We start from the raw sequence: 25,148 nt of genomic DNA, 5'->3' as shown, positions 1-25,148 counted from the left end.
GTTGGGGTCCCCAGAGCTGAAGGCAGTACTGCAGGTGGGGTCTCACGAGACTGGAGTAGAGCGGCAGAATCACCTCCCTCAACCTGCTGGTCACGCTTCTTCTGACCATATACCATTAAATAGTAAGTACGAAAAAGCCATTATGGGACTGATGAGAGTATCAAGTATCTCAAGCAGATTCAGACAGCAATTTTTAGGACTTATCAATTCTTAGAAATCATCTTTGTATTTGGTCTAATATTTAGGTTCTGATGTATTTACTTATAAAATTAATTGTTAACTGGAAAAGCTGAGAAGAAAAATAAAGAAAGGCTCAATATTGTCGGTGATGAAATTTTCTTTATCTTGATTGGTTTAGATTTACTTTTTAAAAGTCCAGGTGGGGACCCATAATTGAAAAATGCATTATGAGAGGAATAAGTTTGACAGCTGCAAAGGCAGGAGCAAAACCAAAACCCAGCTGTTTATGAAAAAGGGAGAGAGTGTAACAATCGTTTCCTTGCTGTGGCTTGATCACTGAAGTAGGTATTGTCAGTAGCCATAAAATGAAGACCATGCCCGATTTTCAACAAGGAGAGATGTCGCATAAGGAGACTGAAAACGTCATAAGCATTATCAGGAATTGAGAGGAAATACTCTCTAACAGATTATATTCTTATCTAATGTTCATTTTCTCACAAACCTTCATCCACTCCAATTCTAACTCATCTTCTTCTTTCACTCCTAGGCATATAATATACTTTATTGATTGAGGCATTAAAATCATCTTTGGAAGTCTATTTCCAGATTGCTGTTCATGCAATTGTAATTATGATTGCTGTGATCCATTAATAGCCTTTCGTAAGCAGGCTCATATTGCTTTGTAAATGAAGAAAAATGTTTCTGGTTAGTGGTTAACTCCTTATAGAAATTTAGCAAGAACATTATCTCTAAACCTAGCCTTTTCAGGATTTAGGCTTTCCTTCAGAAAGGATTAGAAGGAAGAGATGAGTCCAGTGGGATGCATGATTTTCGGTGCCATTTTGATTCTGAGGCTTAGATCCAATGTGAAGAGGCACACATTGCTCTTTTTTTCAGGGAGTATAAAAGACAGCTTTATGTAGTTATGTCTAACCAGGCTTTCACCCAGGGAAGGAATGAGGTAGGTGGCTGGGTTGGTTATTTTTATGTTGTTGGGATTTTTGTTTGGTTTTGTTTTTTAAACAAAAAAGGATTTTGCATTCAGAAGGCTTCAATGTTATTTTTTGTTTGGTTTTTTTTTTTCTTTTTTTCATTGACTAGGCTGCCCATCAGTATTTTTAGGTTTAAGTGCCCTACTAATGGACTTTACTATTCTCTTTGTTTCTCAATACACTGCTGCTCCTGTATTTGAGTTTTCTCTTTGTGGATGGGAAACCATCACAGGAGCTGAGTACACAACCATCTTTAGTTGTTCATATCTGTGCTCAAAGACAGTCCCAGTTAATGACATGTTAAGCTTTCCTCAGAATCACTACTAACAAGTTTCAGGATTTTATAGGCAGTTTTGGTGATGAAATTTCAGTTTAGGAATTGTTTGTGAAGATTGCGTTCTACACATCTGTTGAACTGCATGTTCTTGACTCTGGGCAAAATGGTATCTGTGAAGAGAAACAGTCTCTCTTCCTTAACTATCTGGTGGTTTTGAATCCTTAAATCTCCTGTGATATTCAGAACAAATTCAGCATCATTCTCAGACTGGAATGTTCTTACAAATACAACTTTCAATATATTTGCAATACTTACAAATACAATTTACAAATATTTGCAATATTTGTTACATATGTGTTATGATTTAAAATTTTTTTTCGTACTTTCTGTTCATGGTTTTGAAGAGAAATGAACAGTAATGGGATGTTGAGTGTCAGAGGTGCGAGTGAAGAAAGGAAAAGTTTTATGAAAGAGTATTTGTGAATGTCCTTTCACTGAGAAGACGTCAGCCACGGGAGCTAAATTTAGGCACATATTTCTTTTTATAGGTTCTTTCTATAATCAAGCTGGTTTAGGTGGATTCAGAAAATTTGTATCTCTTCTGTGTCTCCTCTTAACCTTTAGGAACATCCAACCAACATCCAGAGTTTTATGTAGAGCATAAAACATAGCTTAAAGTCTGTCTTGCACACTTCACATGTTTTTCTCAATTGCTAATGTATCAGAATTCTTTACACGTGAAAGAATGGTGGGCCTTGTCCTTGCACAAGGCTGTTTTTCTGTAAATGAGTTAGAGCATGGAGTGCCTTCTACAAAAACAAATCTGTATGTTATAGACCTCCCATCCTACAATGTAGTTACAAGATTTTTACAGCCTCCTACCATTTCTTCTGATTCTTCTATAGCGCTTAAGAAAATAAAATGGTATCAATCAGTAGAGCGCTTCTTTCCACCTCTATGTACTGATCTGCCAAATTCAGGCAATCCTTATGTGTTTATTGTTGGTTTTCAGAGTTTGTGGGTCTTCCATCAGAAATACAATCTAGCTCAGAAGTGAAACAGACAAGACCTGTGCTTTGTTCAATCCAGATCAGCATAAGTTGAGAACAATCATTTGGATCCTTAAGAGTAACGTATGTACGAACATGGCAGGTTTACATATTCTTTTCAATAGCATCTTGTTATTGTTAATTGCCTGGACTCTCGCCAGAAAGATGAGGTGGCAGATGAACACAGATTTTCACTGGCATCTGCTGCACACTGCAGCTGCCATCCCCTCTGGGGATCGCCCTCACTTTATGACCATTTAGAAAGCTTGGCACCATAGGCTTTATTACAACCAAAAGCATTACTTGCCAAGAGAGAGCGTGCTGGAAATTAACGATGCACAAAAGAAAGACGAGTAGCACACATGCCTCAAAATTTCCGATACAACTGGCCCTCGTTAACATGTCTTTTGCATAGAAGAGGCAGGCGCCAGACGTCGGTGTTTCGGCAGGCGCTTCTTCCTTGCGGAGCGATGCTCGTCCAGGCTCCGCTAGAGCGAACCGCAGCCCCTGCGAGAGCCCCTTCCCCAGCGTCAGACCCTGGGCGTGCGAGCTGCTGGGACCCGGGACGTCCCCGTGGGTCCCGGGTTGTAGGAACAGCCCGTGTGTCCACGGTGGACAGTCGTTTCGGAGGGCAAAAACCCACTTAAGGCATTGGACTTGACCCAGCGCGTGTGACCTGTTTAGTCAGATACGCACCTGTCCAGATGCACGTTTACTTTAAAAGTATTTTATTCAAGTAATACACTCTGCTGCAGTATGGGACGTAAGATGATTTTTCCCATTTGGGGGCAGGGGGAGAAGGAGTAACTTCTGTTGTCTTAGCCCGTGCCCCTGAAGATGTTGACTACGCAGGCTCTAATTAAAATTATCATCAGAGTAAAAGCCAATTGATGGTTAATAAAGCTATCTGCGGGCAGAGAGAATTTTGACGCCAAACCTGTAAAAGACGCGGTAGCCGGGGCACAGGCTGTGCGAAGGCAGGGGTGTACGTTCGACCTGCAGCTCGCGGGTTCCCCGGAGAGAGTGGCTGGGGCTGGCCCGGCACTGGAGCGGGGAGAGAGTGCCGATGGTGAGCCAGTCCCCTGACACAGGACGCAAAAAAAGTTAAATTAAGCCTCGTTGCTGTGCTGAAAATCATTACTGTCTGCGCCGTGGAGGCAGACACATTCAGATGTATCCTGAGCTATCTTTTTTTCCCATCTGTGAAGTCTCTTGGGTTTTTTCCTGTTTCACAGATGATGTCTCAGATTGATTGCACTGTTCTGCATTATAGAGAATATCTGATTAAATGAGATAAAATGAGACTTGTGGTATTTGAAATGTAGCAGTTGACATTCAGGCAGCACATTAAGATGTTAAAAAAAAAAAAAAAAAAAAAGAATTCTATGCTTTTAAATCTACCTACACTCAAAATATATCTGCTAGTGCTTCGCTTTATTCTTCGGCCAGTAAAAAGCATCTGGGACTTGACTCGGTGCTTTGTTTTACGGGGTATTGCGGTTTGCCCTGATGTTTGTACTACATATCACTGCTGTGTGTGCAGTTACCTTTTACTGTAGACTGTATAGGCAAAAGGCTAAAAATTAGTGCAGACAGGTTTAATGAGAATGCTCTTGATTTTGAAAATCAGAGTAATAGCTAGTTGTTGAGAAAGAAAACAGTTTTGAATGCAGTGCTTAACACAAGTGAAAGTAAGTTTTAAATCATCTCGGTGTTCTGAGTCTATTTTTGGCTAGTAAATGCTGTGCGTGTATAGTAAAATGAATAAGATGAGAGTTACTGCATAGTTTCCAAATCACTAAGTGCCACTTGAGAAGATAAATCCAATCTTCCAATTTTTTTAAGAAGTAGATTTTGCCTCAAAGAAAGAAGTGTTGACATGATGTTATTTATTGTGACAGAAACCGAGACATGAATCTGTTGGGTTTTTGTATGAACCTACATTCATTCTAGTGCAAGTCTGTTCCCCTTGCTTATAGAGATGGTGAGTGAAAAGCCAGAATATCCAATCCACAGAAATTCTAATATTCTTGCAATCTTTTTCCCCCTTTGAATGTCTTTTGAGCGCTTTCTGAAGTCACTTTTCAACATAATGCTTAAAATATTTCTATCGGAATTCACTTCTGGACAGTTGAAATATTTCACTTTGTTGGACTTCTTGTTTTCACTGTATTTCATTTTATTATTTTGATGTGTTTTGCTTTCTGGCTTACCTCATGTTTTGAATTATTTCTTACTATTTGTATATTACAGTAACATTAATTGATGATTGGTATTACAGATGGTGTTTCAGTAATTGAAATGATAGTTGGTTTTTGGCTTGCTCAGAGGCAACTGGTATTCTAATTGATAATTTGTATTCTATTTGGTATGTTAGATTACATTTTTCAAAGTGTCAGGTCATTACAAAATAAAAAGACAGGATATTCCAGTCCAGATAAGGTCAGATTTATTTTCTAAACAAAATTTTTGACAGCAACTTGACTTCTTGACTTTGGGACAATCTCTTTTCTTAACAAACTGACAATTTTTTGATAGAGAAACATTCTACTGAAAATGTTTATCAGCCTCAGTTTTTGATTTCCATTGTGTCTATCAGATTTCAGGACAAGGTATTCTTTCTTACTGGTATTTTCATACTGGGGCAAACAAAGGAACTTTTTTCTAATCCACCCCACCTCCCCCCATCCCCAATTGCTCTTCAGAATGCCTGTGGTTCTAACACTATTGAAAGTCCAGTTGTAACAATAAAGTAAATCAAAGTAGATACTAAAACAAACAAAAAGAGAATAGTAATAAACACAATAACAAAAATGCAGGCAACCCTAGTAAGAATTCAGTCAGCTGGGATGGTGACAACACTGATTGCAGCTTGCTGGGCGAGCTGAAGGGGGTCATATTTTACACACAATTGTTAGGCACTTGTCCCAGTAGCCTGGAAAATATAGCAGCATATATGCACTATACAGTGTGTTTTCTTTTTGTAGAGAGGAACTAAATAATGAATTGTTAGGCAGAAGTAGAAATGCAAGACTTTAAAAATCAATCAAATTAGGCATCTTGGGGAAAAAGTTCCATTTATTCTCCTGGGCTTGTATGACTTGCATAGGCAGCACCTTGCGTCCAGCACCATGGTCCTGCAACATGCCCATGACAATCACTGGTAAGTCAACAGCAAGCAAAAAGACCTTTATATTCACTTAGTTAAGCTTTTCTCTTCATTCGTGCCTAAGGAAGACAAGTGGTTTTTCAGATTGTCGTGTAGACCACTAAAGCAGGACTCTCAGTGACATTTCATGACTTCAGGTTGTTACCTTGCATGCCTGTGAGCACTACGGGAGTGTTTCAGTCATGCTAGGTAATCACTGTTGAATGCTAGCTTCTTGTAATTTAATAAACCACCTTCGGGGCTATAAAAACAAGCCTTTGATGGTGGGCCTAAGGTAAACACGATCTTTTTATTCATTAGGACTTTGACAGACTTAAATTAACACTGGATGCAGTTATACCACAGGTAATGTAGCCACTTTCATAGGGGAGAATAAGCTATTCTGGCCTAAAGCCCATTTGCAAGTGTAAACCTGTGTTCCTCTGGAGTCTGCAGCTCTTTAACTGTTTGTTTCTAAATCGGTGCAGATACAGCTGCATAAACCCAGTGTGTGTACACAAGCCCCTTCTTCATGGAGTCCTGGTTCTAGTTCGGACGTGCCTCTGATCGCAGTTCAGAACGCAGATCCTACCACCACCAGTGACTGGCAGGCACGGGAGGATGCTACCCTCCTCCCGTTGAAGGAGGGTAACTGAAAAAAAAAAAGCAATGACAAGTAATACGCCTTTGTGAAGATTTGTTTTGCTGATACAAAAGGGCTGTACAGTGATGCTCTTGCAGAAGTGATAAACATGAGACCTAGAAAGCAACTGAAGTGGAAAAAGATGCAACATACAAATGAGAGCAAGAATGCAGTGTTTTTCCTGCAGCCTTTGCTTGACATAAGGACCTCAAGCAGGTGGGTTAGGAGGGCGATTCACTGGAAAATTGCCTGAAGAGCTGGCAAATGTGACAGGGAGGCACTGTCTACAAGTATCTTGGGGCAAATGAAATTACAAGGGGAAGAACAAAACCAGAAACATTATTGTGTCACTGTGTAAATTCTTGTTGAAAACACAGCCTGAACATCATGGGCATTTCTGGTGCTACTTCTTGAGTCTTTCTTAATGTGCATTTCAAGTCTTCATTTCTTGAAAAAGGAAAGGAACAGAGAAGGAGTGACCAGGGATAACTGGAAGTACACAAGAACTTATTGGTGAGAAGCAGCAGTGTAAACCAGGTCTCCTTAGATTGGGAATAGAAATAACAAAGAAGGGATATGATAGAGCTCTGTAGTATCATGAGTAGAATAGAGAAGTAAAGGGAAGTGGTCATTCTTGATCTCTTTCAATACAAAACTTTGGGATGACATGTTTCAAAGAAAAAGAGCTATTCCCTTATAGGCTGTATATTTAAGCTCTGTGGTTTCTTTCCATGGAAAATTACGTATGCTAAAAACTCATGTAAATTCAGAAGCCAGCTGAACAAAATTTTGACAGAAAATGGGAAAAAAGTAACATTTAGGGAACAGTTTCTGAAACTACTATGGGTCTTGAAAATCATGTCATCTCTCCAATATTTGAAAGGGAGGGGGAGGACTGTGCAAAGACTCAGAAAACTGAACACATGTAACTTGTCGAGATGCACACCATTAGTCTTTCTCTCCAGCCAGCCCAGTTCCAGGGAAGTTCTGTAACTAGTAGCTTTTCTGTTTGCTTATTTAAAGGTTTGCAGTTGTGGGGTTTTTTTTACATCTGATGTAGTCAGAAGTGTTTCAATATTTTCCAAGCTATACTTGAAGCATAATCTGGGCTTAGATATGATTTCATGAATAATTTGTTACCAATGGCAAGGGACTTGATGCTGTGTTAGAGATGTGATATTTAAACTTCTGAAAAATGATTTCATCTAATGTGGGAATCCTAATGCTGTTGTAACATTTTTTCCCCAAGGCGTAGAGAAAGATAGCCATGCTTTTCTGGATGTATTTGTTATCTAAGTAGGGCATAGAGTGGGGACAAAAAGGGAACTGCCTTTAGACTGTGCTTTCAGGCATGTGTACGGAGGGCAGCAGGTGAATTTTTCTCTCATGCTCATTCATTTCCACCCGGGATTCAGAGCACGCAGAAGAGTCCATCATGGCATCAAGCATAGCTGTTTCTCTGCTGAGTCTCAGATGAAACTGGGTTTGCACGAGAAACCTTTTATGCTGCTTGCCATTTCTGAGCTCCCCCTTATCAAGGCTAGCTTCAAAAGGTGACAAAGCTTGAAGCTGTCTGCAGAGCATCATTGACTTTAATGAAAAATGTGGCAATTTGCACAAGGTGCAGAAAGGGTGCTTAGCTTTTTAAGGTGGACAAATTAGCTCACTTTCTCCTTTCATGGGTGTAAAAGTTGAAAGGAACTAAATATGTAATTTGCCCATTTATATACTGCACCTTAAAGGCTCATTTTCTGCTCTCTGCCCACGCTTCCAAAGTGCTTCCTTATGACCTTGCTTATCTGTGCCTTGATGACTGCAGGCTTTCCAGAGCTGCTTTACTTCTTGTGGCCCTATATGACACTGCAGCTGAGATTTTCTTCCTCACTTCTTGCTGTGTGGTCCTCTGCACTTGCTCTGCTCTGAAAAGGGCTTTGAAGAAAGTGTCTACCTCAGTCTGCTCCTAAGGCCTCCACATGGGGCTGAAACAGAATAAAAGACCCACATAAAAGAGAGAAATAACTGGAGTAATTTGTCTCCAGCATGAGCACTGACACTCCGATGTTACCAAACTGAAAGGTCTTATTGCACCTGCCAGCAGCAGTTTGTTATCCCAGAGAAGGTCTACAAAGCGGGTCGGGGCACTTGAGGCTAATTAAGCACTGTTAGCTAATGGATTGTTTATACAGCTTTGTAACTCTGCATTGCGTTACTATTGCTTATTCTTGTTCATACTATCTCTGGCTAGGGACAGACACATCAGGAAAGAGCTTATAAATATCTGCTCGTACCCCAAAGCGGTACAGGGTAGAAGAGAACTGGGGCTGACCCAAACCTGACAGTTGCGACAGGGCGATGCCTCCCCAAGTGGAGATGTGTCTCAGTCCTGGCACAGAATAATTTGGATATAGTGCCTTGCTGACACCAGTTCTGGTGCAAGAGCCATCTCCACCAGTACCAGAGCCGCTGCGCTATGCTCAGTGGAATAGCGCAGGCATGCTGGATGAGGTCCACTGGGTGCAGGTGTTGCTCCATGCGGAGGTGTGTGGTGCACAACACTTGCTAGCCAGGGCTAGGATGTGACCAAAGCAGATGCCCCAACAGATGCCTCGGCAGGGTGACTTCTGAGTAGCGTAGGAAGTGGTCGTTCATCACTCTAGCATCTGACAAGTCAACAAAACAAACATCACCATCACATAAAACTTTGCAGGCAGGCATGCTGTAGTGTGTTCTACTTTTAGTAATTTCTCCCTCCTTTTTCTTCTTTATGTTTGATTTTATTGCTTCCTGACTTGAAAGTACTTTAATACTCCACTTTTAATGTTCTCATATGCAGGTTTTATCTGGAACATTATAAATTCTTTAGTGTCATAAGCATACTACTGCTTTATAAGAGGCAAAATATGCTCAATCTAAGAGAAATGTTGCTTTGGAAAAAATTATAATGAGAAGACATAGCTGGGAGCAATAAAAGTTAGCTAGAAGCAGGATAGAGGCTGCTCTTCCCTGCTGGCAAACTGCAGAGCTGAGATGTGTTAGTAGGAAGGGAGTGAAGGTGTTTCTCCTACATGAACCTGCAAGCTCAAACAGAGGCATCAGAGGAGAACAAAAGGGCAACAAGAAGAGCAGCTCCTCATGGAGACGAGAAGCTTGTATAAGGAAAAAAAAGATAGAAATATAGGTAAGGAAGAGAAAGGCATCTGAAGATTTGAAAGTACAGAGAAGGATTTTTGCTGCATGCAGGAAAGGAAAAGAGCTGAGTGATACGTATAATACTTGAAGGCTCAAATCTCGTCCAGCTTCAAAACACTAAACTCTAGTTCCCACTCTTAAATACTTGGTTTGCAGGCAGCCAGGTGCAGGGGACTGAGCCCTGTCCAGAAGCCAGTCCTCCAAAGTGAACAGCCGGCTGTGGCTACTGGCCGGTATTTAAGTCTTTCACTTGCATTTGCACTGCAGCCCTGGGTTGAAATGGTGCTCGTGATGCTTTGTCTTAAGCCAGAGGGAGAGGCAGGAGAAACTCCTGGTTTTTGTAGCACCTATACTGCTGTCAGAACGTGCCAGTGTGCTTGTACCCAGGTATGGAGGCTGCCAAGCTCACTTAAAAATGACCATGCTGCAGGGCCAGGTACAGTCAGAGGATACGGAGCCAGGCACGCGATGGCGCTGGGATTTTGGTGTCAGCAACTACATGGCGAAGCCCGGAGGCAGGAGAAAGACTCCACCAAACATCGTTAATTGAAGACCCGGTCTGCGGCGTGCTGCTGGAGAGCTTGTCTTTCTTTCTAGATGTCTTGTGGGGATATTGTCACGCTGCAAAAAGTAATTGATGTCAACTTTAACATCTACTCTTCAGGAGATCTCTGCGCTGTTTTCTCACATCTCTGACCCACAAACCCCAGGATTCGTCAGCAGTGTGGGCTATTTGCAGGAAGAATAGGGAGAGTTTACTCTAGAGTCTGCTTAGCACCAGTAGTTCACCAGGTTTTCATCTCCCATAAGCTACATGCGCTATTCGTAATAGCTTTTCTACTTCTGATTACCTCTCCCTTTGTCTCTGCTTTTCTGCATGTTATCTGGGGATGTATTTTCAACTGCTGATACCTCTTTTAAAAGGACTTTCGCCCACATGAAAACAAAGTAGCACCGCAGCTTACTGCAATATTATTGTATTATGTTTTTGCAGACTTCTAGTTTAACAAAAGAAACGTACAAAGAAAAGCAAGATCTGGTCTTTCTCTGGAAAAATCTGAAATGGTAATTAAATAAGGACACTTGCCTCTTGCATAATGGAGATTCACTCTCCTAGTCAAAAGAATGTCTTATGTGAAAAACACAACTGCCAGTGGCAAGGAGAATGGGGTGAAGCATTCACAAATAAATTGAATATATTGGTGACACACCTTTGGTGTAAACTATGGTAGGTTTTGAGCACTTTTAAGTTTTAAATATGTCCAAAGAATAATCTGTACAATTTCCAGTAATGTAGGTACATTCTTCCTCATGTAGTTTGGTGTTATAATTTTATAGCACCTCTCTTTAGTGGAAGAAACAAAAGGTTGCATATAAACAGAATCAAATTGTTGATTGAACATAATTTTGGATGTGATCAATCCGCAAATTTTTCAGTTCTTAGGAATAATGATCTGGCTGCACTATGAAAGTGCTGGAAAAGAAGTATGGAAGTCTGAAAAAAGTGCTGCACAAATAGTTTAGGAAGCTGAGTCACAGCTGCGCAAGAGCTTATAGACTGTTTTCAGAACGCGAAGAAGCAATTTACTTGAACCTCAGAGAAATGTAGCAGTCAGTTTATGTTTGGAACCAGTTCCTAAAATAGATCACTCATTTCATCACCAAATGAAAGCACAGCCTTACTGAGATCCAGCTGGTAAGTAAGTGCCCATGCCAGGTTCCTGTTTAGCGTTGGTAGAATAACTTACTGACTCCATTGTAAGCGTCAGAGGGATGGTGGGTTTAAATGATGTGACAACCAGTGGTGATGCTAAAAGGAGACAGTTGTGATTAATTTTTGTAATACCTTAGGGATAATTGCACAATATTTTGAGCATCGCAAGGTTCTAGTGACTGCACAAGAAGTAAAGAGCTCATTTTACAGCTGGGGCTTAGCTTTTCACTGTTGGAAGGCCCTTATGGCTAAGCTATACGGCAGACGTTGTCAAAGAAATATGTTGTCCAGGCATGCTCGTTGTCATTCTGCTCACGTGGATGACTACGCTGCTTTCCCAAGATGAATCAACTGAATAAGGTGACTGGGACTTGCTGTCCGTGCTAAAGAAGATGCGATTTCAACAGTCTTTACAAACGGCTGGCAGTTACATTAGCCCTGTGCCCGGGAGGTGCGTGAGCAGTGGCTGCAGGAGAGTCCTCGTCCCGTCGCGCTTTCCGGCAGGAGCTCAGCTCCGGTGACGTGCAGCGACGTCGGGCAGCTTCGGTTCTGAAGGCGCAGAGCCTTCTTAAAGGAGAGCCGTTTGCACGGCCTTTCCTCACGTGCGCGACCCCACTCTTTTCACAATTTGCCTACAGAAGTGGCGACTCCCTTCTTGGTAGTACGTTATGGATCGAAGTATATTAAGATTTCAGAGATTCAAAACCTCCTCTGTGACCTGGAGGTTCAGATACGTTGACTTTCAGTGGATCTGGAAGAGCAGAGTCATTAAGGCTTTCTTGGATGTTTCAGTGAGGGACCCCTTTCACAAACATGAGCAATCTAATCAGTGATATCCAATGATTTTGAGTGACTGCAACTTACAATGTGCTTACTTTTCCATCTGCTGCTCAGTTTGCCCATTTGTATCTGGTTAGGGTTTTTCATTTGTTTTTTAAAACAAAGAGTGGTTGCTGATAAAAGCAGTAGGAGTCTCAATTAAATTAAGCGTAAAACAGTAGCATAGAATTATCATTCAGCTTTGTTGCCTGAAAGAGATTGTCTAAAGGTTTTCACCAAAGCATGCTGAGAGTAATTCAAATTGAGTTGGAGCATTTGTATCAATGTGAACATGAGGAAGTCAGAATCAGCATTTTTTTACTGTAAGATAGTATTTCTTTCCAAGACTGTACAATAGACGCATAGGAAATTTCAACTTTGGTTTTCTCTTTGGAAAAGTAAAGCCTGTTTTTCATCACAATTTCTATTTAAAAATTGGCTATGTGACGATTTGAGAATGTTTGGTGTGAAAGACAATTTCCAGTGTTGTAGGTAATGTTCCGCAGGACTGGTGAAAGTGGAATTGTTTTTTCAAGCTTAAGGTCATGTAATTGTTGCTTGTAGCCTTACAGTTTATCTCAGAATAGACTTTTATTTTTTCCTTAAAAGCTAGTTACTACCTGACGTGTAGCATCTTTTCCATGTGATGAGGCTTCCTAACACTTGTGAATGCTCAGAAGAAAAGAAACTATTATTGCGAAGTTCTAGTCCATCAATCAGAAAACTGTCATTTAATAAAGTCTGTGGTAGTTACCTCATTAATATCGTCCTGTGTAAGCCGTGTGTGTTTTTTGAAGGAATGGAAGATAATTCCTCCTGCAGGCCAGTAATGCAGTAAACCATGACTGTGTATTAATTTAAATATCTATTAGTGTGGCTGACTCTGATGTCTGCAGCACAGCAGCAAAGACGTTTACGTTTTTAATTTTCATAGAAAATTCATGATTTTGTAGTTTTGTTTTTTTTTCCTTCAAGAAGGCTGTTACAGCTCCATTTTAAACCATGGCAATTTTTATATTTTAGTTATTCTGTGCTGGTCTCTTGTATCTAACGGTACTAATTCTTATTCCTGTCAGGTATAAGTTTATCTGTTCATGGGGCTGAAAAGCGTGCGCCAATCTGTCAGAGGAGAACTGCAGCAAGCTACCCAGTGTCACAGCGTCCGCCTGTGGTTGGGCATCCTTCACTCCCACAAGTCAGAAGGTCAATAAAAATGGAAGCCTCATCTTCTGGATCTAGTATTTCGGCAGTCACTGGTGGAAAAGCAAAAACCCATCAGCCAGGTAACAGGTTTGCCTTGACAACCTTTTCAGTTCCATTTCTCATGTGATATGCCATGATGTTGTGAAGCTGGTATTAATAGCATCAGGTCATGCTTGCATGGAGATCAATCTATTGATTGTCAGAGCTATCAATTGATGTTTTGTCTATATTTGGTATGTTTTTGTCAGTTATAGGTTATAGGAAGTAACAATAGTGGGGACAGCTGAAAGTGGGAAATAAAAATGTAAGTTTAATCTTAAAAAAAACATACAACGTGGTGGTATCCAAAATGTTAATGCACAGAGAGCTTTGGGCTATTGTTTTTTAATACTGCTCCCCTGATATATATTTAATTTTGATAAGCCCTGAGCTAATGGCAATGCTCTAGAGGCTACAGGCATCCCCCGTGCAACTCAGTAATTGACACTAAGGGTTTTGAACAAAGGCACAATCCAGGGCGTAGATCAAAGTCTTGCTGCTAGAAGGCAAATAAAAACTCTAGATCTGAAGGAGATTTTACAACATACGTTAACTGGTTAACAAAACGAAACTTTTTAAAAGAAAGCCAGAATCTCCTGGGAACCATCAAGTTCTAATTGACATCATGAGTTCATTCCTTGTTATGTTAATTGCCAGAGCTATTTTAGAAGTATCTTTTCTTGTAACAGGGGAGTACATTTGTGCTGGCCATGTTCAGTCATTCTGCACAGTAAAAATTAAACTCCAAATTTCTTTCCTGAGTAGAGCAAATTAAGGCTGCTCATGAAGCCAGTTCTGTAGCTCCTATATTGAAGGGTCTCAGTAATCTTCCAGTGTTGCTGCCCAGGAAAGGGCATGATGCATTCTGTATGCAGCTACCTGGGTGTCCTGGGCCAGAGTCTGTTTGTGTGAGACAAACATTAGCGTCCTTCTATTACCTTGCAGATCTAGTAAATGGCTTAATTTTTGTAGAAGTTGAAAATTTAGATTACTTATTGTGGGTTGCTAGGCAGGTCTACTGCCATGAGTTTCATTCACCCATACTATTTAGTCACCATAATCTTTGTCAACATAGATTAATTAAGAATTTACAGTGACTCATAACCATATGCTTTGTTTATTTCAGTTCCTCTGTTCACTTGTTTGTCCTTCTATTTTTTCAGCTTCTATGTTTTTTCTTTGAAGTACAGAAATTACTACAGAAATGTTGTTGTCGCTAAAGATACATAATCATGACTGCAGCATGTTAAAAGATTGACAAAAAAACCCTGCGTAACACTTTGTGAAAAAAAGTATCTTGAACATGCACAAGGGCAATGTTCATTTTGAGCTGCTACACATTCTACATCTATGTGTTGATAGATATGGCCTGTGTTTTAATACTAAATAATGTACAAGCAGTATATGCTGGCTTCTGATTGAGAAAAAGATCCCTTTTTAGGTAGACCCCAGAGGTTTCCTAAAATGGAGCTCATTAGTGAGCATCATTTGGATGATGATTCTCTGAGGAATTTAGCTTTTACTACAGTCATATGAGATTAGTTTTGTCTATCATATTCTGCTCTTTTAGACAATAACATCTATGACCTACAGAGAACATGCTTGGCAGCTCGGTTCAAAGAGGCATTTAGTATTATGAGCTTCACTGAAGTTAAGAGGAGTTAATTGTGCCCAGAGCCTTAAAGGCTGCAGATTTTTATAAATGTGTTGTATGACAGGAGTCTTCTCTTAACCAACTTACAGCATCATTGTTTCATCTGGAATGAAATAATGTTTTTATGATTTGGGTCTGACTTTTTAATTCTATATAAGAACACTAAATTTGCCTATGTGTCCAGGTTAAATTACAACCGTTTGAGCTGTATGCAAGTAGAGTCTAAGAAAGAATATGGTTGGGCAGCAATAGTAATAAATAATACTCCTAAGAGAAAATTTTGATTTAAACCTAAAATCATATATTATTTTTTCTTAGTCAGCCACAAATTAACAGCTGTAGCTTCATAAATAATTAGCCTAATACACTAGTTGACCAATGGCAGTTTCTTATCTAAGGCCGTACATTATAAATAGTTTGGTATTTTAGAGAGAAAATGTTCTGACATGTATTAATTACTCAGGTAATGGATCTTACACCACCATTTTCCAAGCTATCCTCCTGCTATTGCATACCGTAAATTCTTCAGGTTTTTGTTCAGTCTAATTTTAAATAGCTCATACATCTTGGGTTCTTTCTTCCATTGGAGTTCTGTTATCACAAGCAAGTAGGTCTCACTGTTGGAATAGTATACATTATATTCAGCATGAAATTTCCTTTGTCCAGTTAACAAATACTCTGAACATGAAGACAGTCTGGCATAATAGATTGTACAGAGAGGTATTCTGAGGATTTAAAATGGCATTTCTAGCTCTTATCAATCAGGGAGGCTAGAACCATGGAAAGAAAAGATCCTTGATAAAATGACAGAGTTACGAATGAGTGTATTATTTCCCTCTAACAGCACACTGCTGCTGTTTTCTGCATACTGCTTTGTTTTCCTTGGCCACTTTTCTTCTTTCCAGAATGACACTTTTTATTATTTATCATGAATTCTTTTTAACTGGCAGCTGTTTCCTTTGACTGAAGTTTATAGGTAGCTACGTGCTAAGGAGGAGGAACTATAGATATTGTTTGGTGTTACAGAACTCCTTTCCAGCTTGCTTCCCTGCCAGTTTTATTTGTACCTGGTAAGGAGCCTGAGGTTGATGACTTCCACTGTTAGTCTGGGTGTTAGAGTGGCTAACGAGCAATGAGCTGTCTGTAATGTGCCTTTAAAAAAAAAAAAAAAAAAAAAAAATTGTCTTGTGCAAGCTTGCAAAGAAGTACTGCTCAGCTACAAGCAGAACTGCAGCTTCTGAGCTCTGATTTTAAGCAGATCAGAAGGTATAAAGTAATCAAAACAAAACAGAGAGGAAAATGGAGAAATGAGTGGAAGAAAATGGCTATTAATGGTGAAGGCTCCCAATACATCTGCAGGCACACCTGTATGAGGAAAGTTCCTCTTAGAAAGGAGAAAAGCAAAGACAAGTAAAGCAATCAGATAGTAAATTTAGATGCAATGATATTAAGGTAAACATGCATTCCTTCCAGGATCATGGAGGGGGACAGTATTTTTAGTTTTGAGAAACCTCCAGTTACTGTCTCCCGGTTACGTGAGCAGTTGTGGTATATTGCGGCTCATGGGGTACTGGGCTACTGAAGTACAGGATTTGAAGCACTTGGGGCAAACATTTGGCTGGTGTAAATTCTTGCAGCTCTCCTGAAGATGGGTTATGTTCGATGTGTCCGTATTGCACATGGGAGGCTTGTTTTGAAAGCGGTGGTAATGAGCATTTAGGTTTTCTGTAAGAGCAGCAGAGCCAAGTACTGAACAAGCCTAAAGGAGGTTAAACTGTCACCCCAGTCCATTCCCTCAACGTCGGGATTAGGCAAATCTGGGGACAAAAAAAAAAAAAAAAAAAAAAAAAAAAAGCTTGCCTCACTTCCGATGGTGTTGTACCTTTTCCTATGGAGTAAGCAGGACTTCAGTTTCTGTGTTTTTGCCTGTTCTTTCCATTGATGCTCTTTATTCCAAAGTTACCGTACTTGTTCCTATTGGTGATGAATTCCTTTATTCTCAGACTCTGCAGAACTTGTCAAACCTAGTTTCTCTAGGAGTCATTAAATTTGCTGGCTGTGGGAAAATTGCCTTATTTAATAAGTCTAAGCACCAGTAAAGTGAATTCTTTCATTGTGTGAAACTCTGGAATCTTCTTGGGTCTTCTCTACTTGCAACACTTGCTAATAATTGTTACCCATTTTGTAATAACAGGGATTCAAAGGTTCCTCAGCAAGATTTTCTTTCTCTATGCTTCCTGTAAAGGCCTCTGGTTAAACCTTAACGCATTTTGAGGTTTATATAGAAATGTATATATAATAATGTAGATGCTTATTTACATCACTTGTACAAATTAGATCTGCAGGCAATCTACACATCCAACATGAAGGGTTGTCTTTGAAATAATTTATTTCCAGAATTTAGTAAATATGTAAAGAGTCTTCACTCCAGGAAACACATAAAAATATTTTAGAAATTTCTGATTTCAATAGTTTACTGTTCAAAAAGACCTCCTTCAAAGCCAAAGAACGGTACATTTTGGAATGGAGATTCCTTACTATCTGAAATGATATAGGCATATCCATGATATTTGGAAGAACTTTATGTTCAATGGCAAGAAAACACCTACTGAAAGGATTGGTTTCTGGCATGACAGTGGAAGTCTAGTGGGGTTGCTGGAATTCAGCGAGAATCTTTTTTTGGTAGTCTCTTGCCTTTTATGACAAATAGTACCAGATAAATTATATTATAAAGTTAAAGGAAGATGTGTTTGCCTTAAGCATGCTTTTCTTGACTTTTGCATCCTCTGTTTTTTATTGCTCATCAAACTGTAGCATTTTTATTGATGCCTGTAGTTATTGGGCGTGACACTAAGAAAGAAGAGCTAGTGGTGTCGGCTGACAGAACAACTGACTTAAGAGGCAAGGAAAAATGCATGGTTCTTGAAACTGTGGCAAGCAAAATTAAAGCAAAATAGGAAATGTATGTTTAATGAGCTTAGTCACAACTTAATGAACTTTGAATCATCAAGGAAGCTAGAACTGAGTCCTTCAAAAATGATAATTCACTGTGCAAAGGATATTCTTTTCTCATCACAAAACGTGCACATGCTTGTCAGCGTTCACATTTGGTTGTGAATGGTCTTTAGAAGATCTGTGTTAGTTAGATGTGATTTGTTGGTTAAATCACATTCTCTTTTCTTTGTTGACTGGCAGGACGTGTGCCATACACCTTTCAGACTAAAAGAATAAACTCCTGCAAATAATTCTGCCAGAAAGCTCTGTCATGCAAATAATTGTTGGCAGCAAACACAGGCATGGTATGGGAATGGCTGATGTAAACTCACCTGAAAATTTGAATTCACAGACAGTAGTGCTGTTGTCTTACTTGTCTAACATTATTAGGGGAGCAGGCTTTTTCAATATGCTGCCTTCTGGGTGTATATAGAACTTCCTCTCATGTGGAATGAAGCATGGAAAAAGCCAGCAGATTTCAGAGAAGTTTAACATTCCCTTCATTAAGCTAATTTTCATACTAGAAAAAAATATGTTTATAAGAATTGTCCCTATGCAGAAGGGACATTAATGTCAAAGAAACTAGCCTGCATACTTCTCTTTATTTACAGCCTGCGTTCAATGCAATGCAAGTTCGATACACCCGACAAAATTTCTCCCATGTCTGTACCTCAAAGCGGGAGCTGGAAATACATCCCTGCTGAACACAGAGACAGTTCATTCTCCTCACTATTGGTGCTCTGGAGCCTCTGCAAAGCTCCTAATGAGAACAGTTTGCCTCAATTACAACGAGGACCTTTTGTCAGGGCTGAGTGACAGGTCGTCACATGGTGATTATGCGGTACTTTGAACTTCAGAGCTGAACTAGCTAGCAGATGATGCAGAGCCTGAAATCTTCTGTCGCTTTGCTTAGTCATTCAGCCCATTTCATTCATCACTTTACTTTTCTAGGGCAAAAGCCACTTTTTGATAATTCTTGTTCCTAAGCTAAAGTCTCCTAAAACATTCGTTCTAGCGATTTGGAGAACAGTTTTGCAAACAGAGCGTTTAAAAGAAAAAAAAAAAAAAAAGCAGCTAGAGGATAAAGCACTGTTTTTCAATGCCAACTATCTTGTTTAATTTAAAAATATTTGATTTAGGCAGAAATTGAATTCCTCTGCATCAATTTGTGCTGCACATGACACACAAGTACTTATCCTACCTGGGACCTCTGCACACCCTCAATAAGGGGCTTCAAAAATAATATTAATAATTTTAAGTGGTGGCTTTGAGGGTGTTCTACTTCTCTGGGGAGTATGTATTTTTAAACTCATCTCTTTTCAAAGACTTCTTTTTTATCCCTTCCTGCTTTGATCAGTCTCCTGTTTGCTGTTGTAAAATGATCTTTCATCCACTCTTGCAATCAATTATGTATGGTTACTTTAAAATCAGTGCAGTGTACCCTCAGATTTTGACTCCCATAGCTGTTGTTAGTTTATAACATGTAGTCGCCCTATGAAGGCTGCAAAATGCTGCTCTCTGTGGATGTTCTCGATTGTTCCACTCTCTCAAGTGGAAACTTGTCCAAAATAGGAACAGGCAGCCAGATGTGGCTTGGCACCAAATGGGGAATATCGCTGATCCCAAGGCAAGGTTATAATGTCCTGAGACCAGTGTACCATAATTGTCGTAAAACAATTAAGAAAATTCTTGGACCACTCTAGATTTTGCTGAAGGAAATAGACAATATGTATAAAATTTTGCAATGTTTCTGAGAAAGTAATGTCCCATTTTATTTTAAAAATAGCTTAACATTCAAGAAGCAGTGAGAGAGACTTTAAATAATCAGTTGTTACGTTCCCATAATGCTTGACTGAAAAATGTGGCTTTTTCTTAGCTCTATAGTTCTTGCTTAAAGGGGGCTTAGTATTATGTAAGCCTCTATTTCTAGTGTAAAATATGTTTCATATATTCCAAGGAAAGATTCTTGCAGGTAGACTGTCAAAAGATGGAACAAACTAGCTTCTACTTTGGCAGAGATGCTTTTAAGATCGGAAAAGGGATTTGACTGTAACAGGGCTGCATGGCATTACTAATTTCCACAAAAGGTTTGTTCCACTCCAAAAGATAGCAAGACCTCTTTCCTAACACCAAGCCTGCTGGTTCATTCTGAAATCTTAGAATTAAGGCAGACCTTTCTTTATAATAAAAAAAAAAAAAAAAAGGGGGGGGGGGGGGGCTTGCTCCTTGGGTGAGTACATATAATACAGGTAAGTGCATCTAGGCATCAGAACCCACTAGAAATTCCAACCAGTGCAATGTACTATGGTGCCCCAAAAGCCCAAAGACTCAAAAGAATTGCATACAACTCGACATCACAGCTTACAGCAGGCATCAGGGCAGCAGCGAAGCAAAAGTGGCATCATTTTTGATCTGGTCCTTGTTCCAGAAGAGAAATCCCTTTGGGTCGTTCAGATCGCTGCCCTTCCCTGTGCCATGAGTGGCTGGATGTCTCAGGAAAGCAGAGCTGTTCGCTGCATGCTGGATAACTCCACAGAGGCACAATATTTGCTGGTCACATCCTCGGGGTACGCAGTTCCGTACCTGCTATGCTTCAGAGGCCCGATGGAGCACAAAGCACATGGGTTTTTGAGGTCTTCAATACCGATAACATTCAGGGTACTTAGAAAAAGGGAGATAGCACTACAGTTTAGTACTTTGTTTAGACCTTGCTTTACAAACGCACCTAGCAAAGGAAAGGAATTCAGCACCTGCTAGACTCATGGCATAAAGAAGTTACCTGCACTTCAATGAGACTGGAAGGTTTTTAAGGGTCATCAAAAAGGGCACATACTTTCCAAGCTCTTTTTGCTGCCAGAATGCCTGAAAATGATGACCCTTGCCATGCAGATGCTCTCCTACTGCTTGCAAAGGAGACTCTGCTTAATGCCAATTGCTGAAACTAATCTCTTTTGGATAGGCATCCTGTGTGAACAGCCCCAAACTAGTCCATGCATTTTAATGACAAAGTGCTCTATTTCTCCTTAGCGGGTCTTGGTAATTTTAGTAGGTTGCAGGGCCTATAGAAAGACCACCTGCACCAGTATTAGGGGCAGGATTCCTGCTGCTTGTGAGGTACTCTCAAAGACAAATTAAAAAATCTGAGAAAACAATATTTTTATATAATCAATATATAAATATTGCCTCCATTCTTCAGCTTCAATTTGTAACTGAATGATGATATTTATCTTAACCTTGCCCTAATTAGGTCTCCACACACCCAGACCTGTAGGCTGGAACCATATCCTCTCCCTATGATAGACTAGGGTGGGATTCACTGTGCCACCCTTAGATTCTGTACAGGAAGGCATGTTTTACGGGGTCAGCGTGATAGCTCTTATCTGAGACTCAAGTAAGAAAGGCTTTGCAGTGGCGGTGAATTTCTGGGCTTCGTGGCCCTAGCCTGGATGTTAGGGCTTGTGATGGATGACACTGGAAGTGAGGAGCAGGCCCACTAGCTCATGAAGGCTGGAAACAAGACAAATAAAAGGGGGAGGGAGGAATGTGATGGCTACCTGTTAGCTCGCAAGGGACATTGAGTATAAAAGGAACAGATCTGTAGAGGAAAGGGGCATTGGTAGCCAATGAATCATTATCTAGGTGAAACCTTCCACTCCAGAAGTCTCTAAATCTCTGCAAGCTGGAAGGATCAGGTTGGGGATAGACTGGATGTTCTTGCCCTGTTCATATTCCCTTTGCCTAAGCATCTGCTGTCAGAAATAGGATCCTGCTCTGGACAGACCTCTGTTCTGCTATCCTGTCTTTAGGATAACCATTTTCACATTCCTATGCTACGTTCATTTCTCAGCAGTCTCAGGACAGCTGAAGTTGCCAAAATAGTTTAGCTGCTGGTACTTTCTGCAGCAATGTATTACCTGGATGCATTTAGATGGTGAAGGCAGCAATAGGCTATGGTGTAATGGGAGTCTGTATAATTGGTTGTTACATTAAAATCCACCTGGAAGAGATATCTGGTATCTTGTAAAAGCCGTCTTGATGTCCCATGTTATAATGAAATAAATCTTTGGTGCCCTGAAGTCATCTGCTATGTCATGCCTCAGCCCCGTGCAGCCAGCTTTTCTGCTTGTCTCATCAGTAAACTGCTGACTTGAGAACTGGGCAAGCTTTTTGCAATAAATGGTTTATTCAGCAAATGTTTTCCTCCTCTCTTCTTTATGAATTGCCTGCTAACAATTCCCAATATTGTTAAAGGTAGATGGTAACTAAGGGATTTATCATTCACAAGTAGTTAGGTTCATCAAACATGGACAAATGTTTGAACACCTGCAATAGTCATCTTTGATAGCTATGTTTTTTATGTACACTCACAGTGTAAGAGGAAAGAGGTAGAACCAAAAGATAATCATTCTTACTGTTATTTTTATATAAATAAGAGTAATAGGAAATGGGCTGAATTGTTCGGTCCATTTAGATCTCAGACTTCTTTCTGGATTCTCATTTGCAACATACAACTGTGCAGAAATGTCTCTGCTTAGTTACACACTGTGGCTTTGTGCCGTTTTCAGGCTGTCTCCTGCGGACTCCTATCCCAGGCATTGTGGTGCTTTCAAAGGATAGCTTTGTTCCCAGCAGGAGAGCACACACTTTGGTGCCCTATCTCTTTGTATTACCAGTGAAGAGAAGTGCTTCTAGGGGGTAATTCCAAAGGCTGGTTGTGCAGCTGTCCTACTGATTATGTAAGGATCTGCACAGGGGCCACGTAGAGCCAACTAACTGAAAATATCAGGCACAGGAATATGAGACATGCTATGCTCGGGGCTTCTGTGCGGACATTTGTTTGCATCCTTTCAACTCTCAGAACATTGAGGCATCCTCTGAGCATAGATGGGAAATGGCGAAAGAGGTTGTGTGCTTTTGCACAGCGGTCCAGTGGCTTGGGTGCTTGTCCGTGTGGGAGACGGGGATTATCAGCTCTCCCCAGCTGTTGTCCTGTTTGAACTCACCGCTTACGAGATGTCTCCCTCTTGATGATAAGGGCACAGTGTTGGTGGGTTTGGCTGTCCCCATGCCCACAGTTCATTCCGGGCAGTGACCGAATTAGAAATGCAGAAATTGAGGGCTGGCAGGACCCTGTCCCCATAGCCTGGTGTCCGGGCTGTTTTGGCAGTAGAGGAGATTTTCAAGGTCTGGCTCTGAACCAAGGGCTATCCATCCATTTTGTCTGTGGCCGTCTGTGGAAAAGGCATACACAGCATGAGAGAGAAATAAAGAACAAGTGCTGAACATAGGACTCCCCAGTTCTCTGTATTTAACTGGCTGAGTGGACTTCTCTGTGTCTGATGCCAGCCAGGGTTTAACGGAGGGGAGAATGGACACCATATGTCTTCCAAGTACCTTAGTTTGTGATAAGTTAGTAATATTAGGTGTTTAGAAATCTCCCCTTCACTACTGCTGCTTCTGGAAGATAAGAAAAGAGTTTGTATTAACATAATTAAACATATGTCATGTCTTACAGTGTATTGTAATACAAAGGGAAACTATTTTTAAGTTGCCTTTCAAAAGTAATTCCAGTAGTGTTATTACCGTACCCTTGATGTGACCATGCACAGAGACAGCTATGGCATAGTTTCTTCATGCTAAACAGAATGATTTGGGTTTTGAATTTATCTTTTTTTTTTTTTTTCTCCCTAACATTCATTGGACTTCCTTGTGGAAAAAGAAGTAGCCCTGTGTATTTATTCCAATAACTTTCAAAACTAACAAGGCATTTTCGTGCTTTTACACTCAGCTTTTGATTCTTGGACACAAACATGCAGACACATTATTTTATCCATAATCAGTGAGAAAACCATTAAGATAAATGGTGTTTTCTGCATAGTGGCAGATTTGATTAGCTATGCTGAATAGTGACAGAGTATGCACTTTTTTAAGGTAACTGGTAAACTAATTAAGAGTATCAAGAGTTATATCCAAGTCTTTATGTATTTATAGACATATATGGCAATCTACCGGGTCAGAGGTTTTTCAAAGATGTGCAAATATTTCCACAGGGTACCCAATTTTTTAGTCTTGGAAGCATATTGTGTATTAATGCTGTTATGATGGAGTGCTTTGACTTAAATCAGAAGTCTCTAAAGGTTTCTCTTTCCACATGTATCATTACCTATTATTTATGGTTCTTCCAAAACTGTGTGTGTGCTTTGTAGATAGATGGGGGCAAATCCTGTGGCGTACACAGGTAAAAGTAAGTACCTCGAATTAGGGAAAACTGGGGCCTTTAAGATACTCCCAGTTTGTCACTATAGGTACATATGTGCCAGCACTGCCACACTACACAGAAACCACTGCAGATGTGGCAGACAGCTGGTCTGATACGTTGCACTATCTTAAATATACAGAATGCTCAGAAACAAAGAATTAAACACATGACTTCTCCTGTCCTTATCCCCACTGCCACCTTCAAAAGGAACCCAAGGCTGGAAACAAGCATCAAAACGAAAGAAAAAGGGAACTCGTCACCACACCCCCCCTTGTAAAAATCTGAAACGGTGTTGAAGCTGTAAGGTAGAGGAAGCTTAGCACTACTGGTAAGGAACACGGACAGAAGGAAAGCTTCTGTGTCGTGGTCTTATTTCAGAAAAGAGTGAAGTGCGGGGCTGCTGGGCCAAAGAGTTGCAGGTTGAAAACGGAACCTTTTTCTTCTGTGTGGAGAAAGGGGCAGCTCGAGGCAGGACACAGGGTATGTTTCTGCATCACGTGCTGAGAAGATACTCGTGAAAGAAGACGCGCAGCCTCTGCCCTGACTTAAGTGAGGCTTTTGGTGGGAAACCTTGCAGGTTTGAGGGAACTGCCCTCTTGTACGGGTGCGTGTGCAGCCACCTCGGCGGTGTGCGGTGGCTCAGCTGGGAGCGAGGTCCCAGTGAACCAGTAGAGTTACTGGGGAGCGAGGTGAGCCTGACTCACCAGCGGTTACTGCCCCGTGCGCTGGTGGCTTGGAGATCATCACTCTTAACCCGACCTCCCGAAGGACGTTTTGACATTTCTAAGATTTTTGTTCTTAAATCCCTGTGGGGAGGGGAAAAATATACCTTGAAAAATGCTGATATTGCATCCTTTCATATCTGTTCAAGAGGAAAACAAGCACTGAAAGACGGAGTTATCCTTCATGACGCAAAACTCATTTCTGTGTGGACTCAGCCTATACTTTCAGGACTCTTATCTGTACCTGGAGAGGACGAACCCTTCCA

The 25,148-nt window shown here is 40.5% G+C and overlaps 1 protein-coding gene across 10 annotated transcripts in view; it reads left to right on the top strand.

Annotated features, from left to right (window-relative positions):
• Positions 1 to 25,148, top strand: part of ANO4 (anoctamin 4) — a 211,002-nt gene that overhangs the window by 63,375 nt on the left and 122,479 nt on the right. For all 10 annotated transcript variants that reach the window (XM_030002886.2, XM_030002885.2, XM_030002894.2 and 7 more), the window contains one exon: positions 13,088 to 13,294. In XM_030002886.2, coding sequence (XP_029858746.1) covers positions 13,225 to 13,294 — 70 coding nt within the window. In that variant the 5' untranslated portion in view covers positions 13,088 to 13,224. The remainder of the gene's footprint in view (positions 1 to 13,087; positions 13,295 to 25,148) is intronic.

This window comes from Aquila chrysaetos, chromosome 26 (assembly GCF_900496995.4).
Source record: "Aquila chrysaetos chrysaetos chromosome 26, bAquChr1.4, whole genome shotgun sequence".
In the NCBI taxonomy this organism is placed as follows: domain Eukaryota; kingdom Metazoa; phylum Chordata; class Aves; order Accipitriformes; family Accipitridae; genus Aquila; species Aquila chrysaetos.
Note: the sequence above shows the minus strand (reverse complement) of the source record. Positions and strands in the feature narration are given on the sequence as shown.